The 12,500-nt window shown below is 57.3% G+C and overlaps 1 protein-coding gene across 1 annotated transcript; it reads right to left on the bottom strand.

The window, feature by feature from the left end:
• Positions 1-2,206: 2,206 nt before the first annotated feature.
• On the bottom strand, positions 2,207-11,563 carry LOC121275241 (thialysine N-epsilon-acetyltransferase-like; the record flags this gene model as incomplete). The annotated part of the gene is made up of 5 exons (XM_041182664.1): positions 2,207-2,381; positions 3,309-3,372; positions 10,236-10,336; positions 10,418-10,467; positions 11,484-11,563. Coding segments are annotated over 5 exons (470 nt in total), but the record flags the coding sequence as incomplete, so codon positions are not given.
• Positions 11,564-12,500: the final 937 nt, after the last annotated feature.

Raw genomic sequence — 12,500 nt, 5'->3', positions numbered from 1 at the left:
GTTGCGCAAGAAATGCCACAAACAACAATTTATACTGCACGAGAAGAGAGTGCCGATTGGAAGGCAAGTGGACTCTGCCTGGGAGAGGCATTACCGTGGAAAATGCACCAGGAGGAGTTTACAGAGACAGGGAAGGGTGTAGGGGCTGGAGGAGGTTACAGAGATAGGGAGGGGTGTAGGGGCTGGAGGAGGTTACAGAGATAGGGAGGGGTATAGGGGCTGGAGGAGGTTACAGAGATAGGGAGGGGTGTAGGGGCTGGAGGAGGTTACAGAGATAGGGAGGAGTGTAGGGGCTGGAGGAGGTTACAGAGATAGGGAGGGGTGTAGGGGCTGGAGGAGGTTACAGAGATAGGGAGGGGTGTAGGGGCTGGAGGAGGTTACAGAGATAGGGAGGTGTGTAGGGGCTGGAGGAGGTTACAGAGATAGGGAGGGGTGTAGGGGCTGGAGGAGGTTACAGAGATAGGGAGGGGTGTAGTGGCTGGAGCAGGTTACAGAGATAGGGAGAGGTGTGGGGGCTAGAGGAGGTTACAGAGATAGGGAGGGGTATAGGGGCTGGAGGAGGTGACAGAGATAGGGAGCGGTGTAGGGGCTGGAGGAGATGTCAGAGATAGGAAGGGGTGTAGGGGCTGGAGGAGGTTACAGAGATAGGGAGGGGTGTAGGAGCTGGAGGAGGTTATGGAGATAGGGAGGGGTGTAGGGGTGGAGGAGGTTACAGAGATAGGGAGGGGTGTAGGAGCTGGAGGAGGTTACGGAGATAGGGAGGGGTGTAGGGGCTGGAGGAGGTTACAGAGATAGGGAGGGGTGTAGGGGCTGGAGGAGGTTACAGAGATAGGGAGGGGTGTAGGGACTGGAGGAGGTTACAGAGATAGGGATGGGTGTAGGGACTGGAGGAGGTTACAAAAATAGGGAGGGGTGTAGAGGCTGGAGGAGGTTACGGAGATAGGGAGGGGTGTAGGGGCTGGAGGAGGTTACAGAGATAGGGAGGGGTGTAGGGGCTGTAGGAGGTTACAGAGATAGGGAGGGGTGTAGGGACTGGAGGAGGTTACAGAGATAGGGATGGGTGTAGGGACTGGAGGAGGTTACAAAAATAGGGAGGGGTGTAGAGGCTGGAGGAGATCGATCGTATGGTGGGGAAATGGGTCGTAGGGTGGGGAGATGTGTTGTGGACGACAGGGAATGCATCATAGGATGGGGAAGATGTGTTGTAGGATGGTGAGATGGGTTGTAGGCTATCGGGCATGGTTCATAGGATGGGGAAGATGGGGCGCAGGATGGGGAAGATGGATCATAGGATGGGAGTTATGGGGCGTTATCTACGGAGGATGAGTTGTAGGCTGGAGAAGATGAATCGTAGGAAATGTTGGATAAATTCTAATTCACTGTGAGCGGAATGCTGTTACTGTACTCGTTTGTTTACTGGTGTTAACAGTTCTGTATTTACAAGAACTATGATGAATTCAGACTGTGTTTATACAAAGGAGACAGGAACCATGAAATCGTTTACACTTGGCATCGCACAGTCCTGGTCCCTGTAATGGCTGACACACACTGAGGCTCTGGGAGGGGGTTGTTCGACGCGTGTCCGCCATCAGCTCCCTATTCTCCATCTGCTAACCCAGGCAATGGCTCAGTGAATGAATGAGAAGGACAGAGGGCAGGGGGGAGTTGTAGCGCCGTTCACAGCCTTGGAACACCCCAGGTCACTTCACAGCCCCTCATACTGCAAGAGCAATCACTGTTGTAACGGAGGGACTCAGCTGCCGATTTAAGCACAGCAAGATCCCACAAACAGCAAAGTGATAGCCACCCAGATGATCCAGCATTTTGATGATGTTGGTTGCGGTCTGAATACAGGCATCAGGGTAACACTCCCTGCGCTTCAATCAATAGTGGTGGGAAGGTATAAGATTTAATTATTGATAAAAATCGGTTTGTGTTCAGGATTATTAAAAAGAATGAGTCACAGTGATGAACAGATTATTGATGATATTAAGGGTGTATGGGGTTACCCAGAGCTCTCCAGTGAAAGGTCCACATTGATTGCGTAACAGCAGATCACGCAGTGATTTAGGCAGTAGCGCCACACGCAGGCAGGAGGCTATGATTGCAGTGTGACACGTTTACATAGGGGTCCCCCATTCTAAAAGGGGACGCCCGGATTTCTCTGGTAAACAGGGGCAAAAGAAATTCTGTCTACTAGCCCCGCTTATTTAGAGGGAGAGGTGGGAACATTCTGCCCCTTTCCTCCTGCTAGCCATTCCATCTGCTCCTGATCGAATCTGAACAGATGCCACCCCTCAGAATCTGTCAGGTCCACAGCTCCCTTCGTGAGGTAGAAGTCAATACTCGGCTTATTCTCATTCAGGACGACAAAGTTCAGCCTGCTTCACTTGTTCTGTAAGGCGATCTGGGGGAAAATACAGAATTAACGTGTCTCGTGTAAAAGTTTGCAACAGTGCCCATTGTCTTCATCAACAGAATCATTATCACCTCTTTAATCATCCCTTCATACTGTCCCCATCAAACACTCCCAGGATAGGTACAGCACGGGGTTAGATATAGAGTAAAGCTCCCTCCACACTGTCCCCATCAAACACTCCCAGGACAGGTACAGCACAGGGTTAGATACAGAGTAAACTCCCTCTACACTGTCCCCATCAAACACTCCCAGGACAGGTACAGCACGGGGTTAGATACAGAGTAAAGCTTCCTCTAAACTGTTCCCATCAAACACTCCCAGGACAGGTACAGCACGGGGTTAGATACAGAGTAAATCTCCCTCTACACCGTCCCCATCAAACACTCCCAGGACAGGTACAGCACGGGGTTAGATACAGAGTAAAGCTCCCTCTACACCCTCCCCATCAAACACTCCCAGGACAGGTACAGCACGGGGTTAGATACAGAGTAAAGCTCTCTCTACGCTGTCCCCATCAAACACTCCCAGGACAGGTACAGCACGGGGTTAGATACAGAGTAAAGCTCCCTCTACACTGTCCCCATCAAACACTCCCAGGACAGGTACAGCACGGGGTTAGATACAGAGTAAAGCTTCCTCTACACTGTCCCCATCAAACACTCCCAGGACAGGTACAGCACGGGGCTAGATACAGAGTAAACTCCCTCTACACTGTCCCCATCAAACACTCCCAGGACAGGTACAGCACGGGGTTAGATACAGAGTAAATCTCGCTCCTTATTGTCCTGGCTGAGTTAAGTTGAGTCGGTGGAGGGTTATTGGGTTCGCGGGGCATGGGTGTGGAGGGGTGGGGGAGGGTCAGGTGGTATCAGCGCACACCCGGCCGGACCGCAGAACATCCATTGATTTACCTCCACGAATCTTGTGCAGAAACGGAGTCCCGATTCCGCGCCCTGGAGCACACAGAAGGTAACTTCGCCCGTGAGGAAGTCCGGGACCTCCACTGGACATCGGGTAGCTTTCCAGCCAAGTCGGCTGCCCGTTTCCAAAGGAGGGAAATCTGCCGTCCTTACCCTGTCTGGCCAACAAGTGACTCCAGTCCCACAGCCATGTAGCTGTCTCTGAAATGGCCCCAACGGCAAACCTCTCCGGGATTAGGGATGGACAACAACTGCTGGCCTAGCCAGTGATGCCCACATCCCGGGAAATAGCAAATTGAAAATAAAAAGTGGCGTTGGCTCAGGGATATGCATGGTTGGAGGGTCAGTGCTGAGTGAGCGCCGCACTGTCGGAGGGTCAGTACTGAGGGAGCGCCGCACTGTCGGAGGGTCAGTACTGAGGGAGTGCCGCACTGTCGGAGGGTCATTACTGAGGGAGTGCCGCACTGTCGGAGGGTCAGTACTGAGGGAGCGCCGCACTGTCGGTGGGTCAGTACTGAGGGAGTGCCGCACTGTCGGAGGGGTCAGTACTGAGGGAGTGCCGCACTGTCGGAGGGTCAGTACTGAGGGAGCGTCGCACTGTCGGAGGGTCAGTACTGAGGGAGCGCCGCACTGTCGGAGGGTCAGTACTGAGGGAGGGCCGCACTGTCGGAGGGGTCAGTACTGAGGGAGTGCTGCACTGTCGGAGGGTCAGTACTGAGGGAGTGCCGCACTGTCGGAGGGTCATTACTGAGGGAGTGCCGCACTGTCGGAGGGTCAGTACTGAGGGAGCGCTGCACTGTCGGTGGGTCAGTACTGAGGGAGTGCCGCACTGTCGGAGGGTCAGTACTGAGGGAGTGCCGCACTGTCGGAGGGTCAGTACTGAGGGAGTGCCGCACTGTCGGAGCGTCAGTACTGAGGGAACGCCGCACTGTCGGAGGGTCAGTACTGAGGGAGTGCCGCACAGTCAGACGGTCATTACTGAGGGAGCACCGCACTGTAGGAGGGTCAGTACTGAGGGAGTGCTGTACTGTCGGAGGGTCAGTACTGAGGGAGTGCCGCACTGTCGGAGGGTCAGCACTGAGGGAGTGCTGCATGGTCAGTGGGTCAGTACTGAGGGAGTGCCGCACTGTCGGAGGGTCATTACTGAGGGAGTGCCGCACTGTCGGAGGGTCAGTGCTGAGGGAGCGCCGCACTGTCGGAGGGTCAGTGCTGAGTGAGCGCCGCACTGTCGAAGGGTCAGTGCTGAGTGAGCGCTGCACTGTCGGAGGGTCAGTGCTGTGGGAGTGCCGCACTGTCGGAGGGTCAGTACTGAGGCAGCGCCGCACTGTCGGAGGGTCAGTGCTGTGGGAGCACCGCACTGTCAGAGGGTCATTACTGAGGGAGTGCCGCACTGTCGGAGGGTCAGTGCTGAGGGAGCGCCGCACTGTCGGAGGGTCAGTGCTGAGGGAGTGCCGCACTGTCGGAGGGTCAGTGCTGAGGGAGTGCCGCACTGTCGGAGGGTCAGTACTGAGGGAGGGCCCGCACTGTCGGAGGGTCAGTACTGAGGGAGTTCTGCACTGTCGGAGGGTCAGTACTGAGGGAGTGCCGCACTGTCGGAGGGTCATTACTGAGGGAGTGCCGCACTGTCGGAGGGGTCAGTACTGAGGGAGCGCTGCACTGTCGGTGGGTCAGTACTGAGGGAGTGCCGCACTGTCGGAGGGTCAGTACTGAGGGAGTGCCGCACTGTCGGAGGGTCAGTACTGAGGGAGTGCCGCACTGTCGGAGCGTCAGTACTGAGGGAACGCCCGCACTGTCGGAGGGTCAGTACTGAGGGAGTGCCGCACTGTCAGACGGTCATTACTGAGGGAGCACCGCACTGTAGGAGGGTCAGTACTGAGGGAGTGCCGTACTGTCGGAGGGTCATTACTGAGGGAGTGCCGCACTGTCGGAGGGTCAGCACTGAGGGAGTGCTGCATGGTCAGAGGGTCAGTACTGAGGGAGTGCCGCACTGTCGGAGGGTCATTACTGAGGGAGTGCCGCACTGTCGGAGGGTCAGTACTGAGGCAGCGCCGCACTGTCGGAGGGTCAGTGCTGTGGGAGCACCGCACTGTCAGAGGGTCATTACTGAGGGAGTGCCGCACTGTCGGAGGGTCAGTGCTGAGGGAGCGCCGCACTGTCGGAGGGTCAGTGCTGAGGGAGTGCCGCACTGTCGGAGGGTCAGTACTGAGGGAGTGCCGCACTGTCGGAGTGTCAGTGCTGTGGGCGCGCCGCACTGTCGGAGGGTCAGTGCTGTGGGAGCACCGCACTGTTGTAGGGTCAGTACTGAGGGAGCGCCGCATTGTCGGAGAGTCAGTACTGAGGGAGCGCTGCACTGTTGGAGGGCCAGTATGAATGGAGTACCACACTGTCGGAGGGTCAGTACTGAGGGAGTGCCGCACTGTTGGAGGGTCAGTACCGAGGGAGCGCCGCACTGTCGGAGGGTCAGTGCTGAGTGAGCGCTGCACTGTCGGAGGGTCAGTGCTGTGGGAGCGCCGCACTGTCGGAGGGTCAGTACTGAGGCAGCGCCGCACTGTCGGAGGGTCAGTGCTGTGGGAGCACCGCACTGTCAGAGGGTCATTACTGAGGGAGTGCCGCACTGTCGGAGGGTCAGTGCTGAGGGAGCGCCGCACTGTCGGAGGGTCAGTACTGAGGGAGTGCCGCACTGTCGGAGGGTCAGTGCTGAGGGAGTGCCGCACTGTCGGAGGGTCAGTACTGAGGGAGGGCTGCACTGTCGGAGGGTCAGTACTGAGGGAGTGCTGCACTGTCGGAGGGTCAGTACTGAGGGAGTGCCACACTGTCGGAGGGTCATTACTGAGGGAGTGCCGCACTGTCGGAGGGTCAGTACTGAGGGAGCGCTGCACTGTTGGAGGGTCAGTACTGAGGGAGTGCCGCACTGTCGGAGGGTCAGTACTGAGGGAGTGCCGCACTGTCGGAGGGTCAGTACTGAGGGAGTGCCGCACTGTCGGAGCGTCAGTACTGAGGGAACGCCGCACTGTCGGAGGGTCAGTACTGAGGGAGTGCCGCACTGTCAGACGGTCATTACTGAGGGAGCACCGCACTGTAGGAGGGTCAATACTGAGGGAGTGCCGTACTGTCGGAGGGTCATTACTGAGGGAGTGCCGCACTGTCGGAGGGTCAGCACTGAGGGAGTGCTGCATGGTCAGAGGGTCAGTACTGAGGGAGTGCCGCACTGTCGGAGGGTCAGTACTGAGGGAGTGCCGCACTGTCGGAGGGTCAGTGCTGAGGGAGCGCCGCACTGTCGGAGGGTCAGTGCTGAGTGAGCGCCGCACTGTCGGAGGGTCAGTGCTGTGGGAGCGCCGCACTGTCGGAGGGTCAGTACTGAGGGAGTGCCGCACTGTCGGAGGGTCAGTACTGAGGGAGTGCTGCACTGTCGGAGGGTCAGTACTGAGGGAGCGCAGCACTGTCGGAGGGTCAGTGCTGTGGGAGCGCCGCACTGTCGGAGAGTCAGTACTGAGGGAGTGCCGCACTGTCAGACGGTCATTACTGAGGGAGCACCGCACTGTAGGAGGGTCAGTACTGAGGGAGTGCTGTACTGTCGGAGGGTCAGTACTGAGGGAGTGCCGCACTGTCGGAGGGTCAGCACTGAGGGAGTGCTGCATGGTCAGTGGGTCAGTACTGAGGGAGTGCCGCACTGTCGGAGGGTCATTACTGAGGGAGTGCCGCACTGTCGGAGGGTCAGTGCTGAGGGAGCGCCGCACTGTCGGAGGGTCAGTGCTGAGTGAGCGCCGCACTGTCGAAGGGTCAGTGCTGAGTGAGTGCTGCACTGTCGGAGGGTCAGTGCTGTGGGAGTGCCGCACTGTCGGAGGGTCAGTGCTGAGGGAGCGCCGCACTGTCGGAGGGTCAGTGCTGAGTGAGCGCCGCACTGTCGAAGGGTCAGTGCTGAGTGAGCGCTGCACTGTCGGAGGGTCAGTGCTGTGGGAGTGCCGCACTGTCGGAGGGTCAGTACTGAGGCAGCGCCGCACTGTCGGAGGGTCAGTGCTGTGGGAGCACCGCACTGTCAGAGGGTCATTACTGAGGGAGTGCCGCACTGTCGGAGGGTCAGTGCTGAGGGAGCGCCGCACTGTCGGAGGGTCAGTGCTGAGGGAGTGCCGCACTGTCGGAGGGTCAGTGCTGAGGGAGTGCCGCACTGTCGGAGGGTCAGTACTGAGGGAGGGCCGCACTGTCGGAGGGTCAGTACTGAGGGAGTTCTGCACTGTCGGAGGGTCAGTACTGAGGGAGTGCCGCACTGTCGGAGGGGTCATTACTGAGGGAGTGCCGCACTGTCGGAGGGTCAGTACTGAGGGAGCGCTGCACTGTCGGTGGGTCAGTACTGAGGGAGTGCCGCACTGTCGGAGGGTCAGTACTGAGGGAGTGCCGCACTGTCGGAGGGTCAGTACTGAGGGAGTGCCGCACTGTCGGAGCGTCAGTACTGAGGGAACGCCGCACTGTCGGAGGGTCAGTACTGAGGGAGTGCCGCACTGTCAGACGGTCATTACTGAGGGAGCACCGCACTGTAGGAGGGTCAGTACTGAGGGAGTGCCGTACTGTCGGAGGGTCATTACTGAGGGAGTGCCGCACTGTCGGAGGGTCAGCACTGAGGGAGTGCTGCATGGTCAGAGGGTCAGTACTGAGGGAGTGCCGCACTGTCGGAGGGTCATTACTGAGGGAGTGCCGCACTGTCGGAGGGTCAGTACTGAGGCAGCGCCGCACTGTCGGAGGGTCAGTGCTGTGGGAGCACCGCACTGTCAGAGGGTCATTACTGAGGGAGTGCCGCACTGTCGGAGGGTCAGTGCTGAGGGAGCGCCGCACTGTCGGAGGGTCAGTGCTGAGGGAGTGCCGCACTGTCGGACGGTCAGTACTGAGGGAGTGCCGCACTGTCGGAGTGTCAGTGCTGTGGGCGCGCCGCACTGTCGGAGGGTCAGTGCTGTGGGAGCACCGCACTGTTGTAGGGTCAGTACTGAGGGAGCGCCGCATTGTCGGAGAGTCAGTACTGAGGGAGCGCTGCACTGTTGGAGGGCCAGTATGAATGGAGTACCGCACTGTCGGAGGGTCAGTACTGAGGGAGTGCCGCACTGTTGGAGGGTCAGTACCGAGGGAGCGCCGCACTGTCGGAGGGTCAGTGCTGAGTGAGCGCTGCACTGTCGGAGGGTCAGTGCTGTGGGAGCGCCGCACTGTCGGAGGGTCAGTACTGAGGCAGCGCCGCACTGTCGGAGGGTCAGTGCTGTGGGAGCACCGCACTGTCAGAGGGTCATTACTGAGGGAGTGCCGCACTGTCGGAGGGTCAGTGCTGAGGGAGCGCCGCACTGTCGGAGGGTCAGTACTGAGGGAGTGCCGCACTGTCGGAGGGTCAGTGCTGAGGGAGTGCCGCACTGTCGGAGGGTCAGTACTGAGGGAGGGCTGCACTGTCGGAGGGTCAGTACTGAGGGAGTGCTGCACTGTCGGAGGGTCAGTACTGAGGGAGTGCCACACTGTCGGAGGGTCATTACTGAGGGAGTGCCGCACTGTCGGAGGGTCAGTACTGAGGGAGCGCTGCACTGTTGGAGGGTCAGTACTGAGGGAGTGCCGCACTGTCGGAGGGTCAGTACTGAGGGAGTGCCGCACTGTCGGAGGGTCAGTACTGAGGGAGTGCCGCACTGTCGGAGCGTCAGTACTGAGGGAACGCCGCACTGTCGGAGGGTCAGTACTGAGGGAGTGCCGCACTGTCAGACGGTCATTACTGAGGGAGCACCGCACTGTAGGAGGGTCAATACTGAGGGAGTGCCGTACTGTCGGAGGGTCATTACTGAGGGAGTGCCGCACTGTCGGAGGGTCAGCACTGAGGGAGTGCTGCATGGTCAGAGGGTCAGTACTGAGGGAGTGCCGCACTGTCGGAGGGTCATTACTGAGGGAGTGCCGCACTGTCGGAGGGTCAGTGCTGAGGGAGCGCCGCACTGTCGGAGGGTCAGTGCTGAGTGAGCGCCGCACTGTCGGAGGGTCAGTGCTGTGGGAGCGCCGCACTGTCGGAGGGTCAGTACTGAGGGAGTGCCGCACTGTCGGAGGGTCAGTACTGAGGGAGTGCTGCACTGTCGGAGGGTCAGTACTGAGGGAGCGCAGCACTGTCGGAGGGTCAGTGCTGTGGGAGCGCCGCACTGTCGGAGAGTCAGTACTGAGGCAGCGCCGCACTGTCAGAGGGTCAGTGCTGTGGGAGCACCGCACTGTCAGAGGGTCATTACTGAGGGAGTGCCCCACTGTCGGAGGGTCAGTACTGAGGGAGTGCCGCACTGTCGGAGGGTCAGTGCTGAGGGAGTGCCGCACTGTCGGAGGGTCAGTACTGAGGGAGTGCCGCACTGTCGGAGTGTCAGTGCTGTGGGCGCGCCGCACTGTCGGAGGGTCAGTGCTGTGGGAGCACCGCACTGTTGTAGGGTCAGTACTGAGGGAGCGCCGCATTGTCGGAGGGTCAGTACTGAGGGAGTGCCGCACTGTCGGAGGGTCAGTACTGAGGGAGTACCGCACTGTTGGACGGTCATTACTGAGGGAGTGCCGCACTGTCGGAGGGTCATTACTGAGGGAGTGCCGCACTGTCGGAGGGTCAGTACTGAGGGAGTGCCGCACTGTTGGAGGGTCATTACTGAGGGAGCGCCGCACTGTCGGAGGGTCAGCACTGAGGGAGCGCCGCACTGTCGGAGGGTCAGTACTGAGGGAGTGCCGCACTGTCGGAGGTGCTGTCTTTGAAATAAGTTTTTAAACTGAGGCCCTCAGCTCTCCTCTGAAGTGGGTGTAAAGATCCCGCAGCCACCATTGGAAAATGAGCTGGGGCAGTTTTACCCCAGCGACCGGGTGAATGAAGACCATCGCTTGACAACTCAAGCGTGGCTACGAATATTGCAGCAAATGCTCACCTCGGAACTCCTCCATAACAGAGAGGTCTTCCAGATAAAGCACCCTGCCCTTCCAGGAGCTATAACTGAAGAAATACATGGCGTACCCACGATGGTGTGGCCTGGAAGCAGAGAAATAAGATTCAGTAATCACAGAGGGTGAGGGCTCCTGTGTATCTCCCACTCCGCAGTGTCACCCACACCTCCAGGAATTGGTTCTTGGGTTCCCCAGGATTCGATCAATCTCCAATCCCTACAGAGAAGGTGACCCATGGCCAAGTCAAAGAGGTCGGTTTTAAGGAGCATCTTACAGGAGGGGGAGAGAGAGATAGAGGGAGAGTGTGGCTAGAGAAGGTGGGAAAGAGAGGGAGTCGGAGAGGTTTAATGGAAGAATTCCGAGCTCAGGACCCCCCAGGCAGCTGAAAGTTAGAGAGATAGGGAGGGGTGTAGGGGCTGGAGGAGGTTACAGAGATAGGGAGGGGTGTAGGGGCTGGAGGAGGGTACAGAGATAGGGAGGGGTGTAGGGGCTGGAGGAGGTTACAGAGATAGGGAGGGGTGTAGGGGCTGGAGGAGGTTACAGAGATAGGGAGGGTTGTAAGTGCTGGAGGAGGTTACAGAGATAGGGAGGGGTGTAGGGGCTGGAGGAGGTTACAGAGATAGGGAGGGGTGTAGGGGCTGGAGGAGGTTACAGAGATAGGGAGTTGTGTATGGGCTGGTGGAGGTTACAGAGATAGGGAGGGGTTGTATTTGTTGGAGGAGGTTACAGAGATAGGGAGGGTGTAGGTGCTGGAGGAGATTACAGAGATAGGGAGGGTGTAGGTGCTGGAGGAGGTTACAGAGATAGGGAGGGGTGTAGGGGGCTGGAGGAGGTTACAGAGATAGGGAGGGTTGTAGGGGCTGGAGGAGGTTACAGAGATAGGGAGTGTGTAGGGGCTGGAGGAGGTTACAGAGATAGGGAGAGGCTGGAGGAGGTTACAGAGATAGGGAGGGTTGTAGCGGTTGGAGGAGGTTACAGAGAGAGGGAGGGACACACCATGTGGTGATTTGAAAATAAGGATAATTTTATAATGACGTGCCCCTGGACCGGGAGCCAGTTTAATTCGATGATCACAGCGGGTGTTTGGATACGGGGCAGAGTTCTGTTGATGCGAAGCCTCTGGAATTTGGATGCTGGGAGGCTGGGAAGGAGAGAGTTTGATTTGTCAATCAGTCAAAAATTTAGAATAGAACAAACTGGGACTCGGGGAATGAAACACTGATTCAGTCAACTCGACAAGCTCGTTCTGGTGGAACCTCAGCCACGAGACATTTATAATAGGGTCCTTGTGTAAATCCATCTTCTATCAGACCTGTGGCATCAGAACAGAACTTTAATCAACTGCCGTTAAAAATAGGTTAACTTCTAGAAAACAGAGCAAAGGCATGTGTGTTTGTGTGTGTGTGAGAGAGAAAGAGATTGTGTTTGTGTGTGTGAGAGAGAGAGAGAGAGTGTGTTTGTGTGTGTGAGAGAGAGAGTGTGTGTTTGTGTGTGTGTGAGAGAGAGAGATTGTGTTTGTGAGAGAGAGAGTGTGTGTGAGAGAGAGAGAGTGAGTGTGTGAGAGAGAGAGTGTGTGTTTGTGTGTGAGAGACAGAACGTGCGTCTGTGTGTGAGAGAGAGAGCATGTGTGTGAGAGAGAGCACGTGTGTGTGTGAGTGAGAGCGCATGTGTGTGTGTGAGAGAGCGTGTGTTTGTGTGTGTGAGAGAGTTTGTGTGAGTGAGAGAGAGAGAGATTGTGTTTGTGTGTGAGAGTGAGAGAGAGTGTGTTTGTGTGTGAGAGTGAAAGAGAGAGTGTGTTTGTGTGAGAGAGAGTGTTTGTGTGAGAGAGAGTGTTTGTGTGAGTGAGAGAGAGAGAGATTGTGTTTGTGTGTGAGAGTGAGAGAGAGAATGTGTGTGAGAGAGAGAGAGAGAGATTGTGTTTGTGTGTGAGAGTGAGAGAGAGAATGTGTTTGTGAGAGAGAGAGAGAGTGTGTTTGTGTGTGAGAGTGAGAGAGAGAGTGTGTTTGTGTGTGAGAGTGAAAGAGAGAGTGTGTTTGTGTGAGTGAGAGTGTTTGTGTGTGAGAGTGTGTTTGTGTATGAGAGTGAGAGAGAATGTGTTTGTGTGAGAGAGAGAGATTGTGTTTGTGTGTGAGAGTGAGAGAAGAGAACGTGTTTGTGTGGAGAGAGAGAGAGAGTGTGTGTATGTGTTTGAGTGAGAGTGAGAGTGTGTGTGAGAGAGAGAGATGTTTGTGTGAGAGAGAGAGAGAGAG

The sequence above is a fragment of the Carcharodon carcharias genome, unplaced genomic scaffold, assembly GCF_017639515.1.
Source record: "Carcharodon carcharias isolate sCarCar2 unplaced genomic scaffold, sCarCar2.pri scaffold_997_ctg1, whole genome shotgun sequence".
NCBI lineage: Eukaryota > Metazoa > Chordata > Chondrichthyes > Lamniformes > Lamnidae > Carcharodon > Carcharodon carcharias.
Note: the sequence above shows the minus strand (reverse complement) of the source record. Positions and strands in the feature narration are given on the sequence as shown.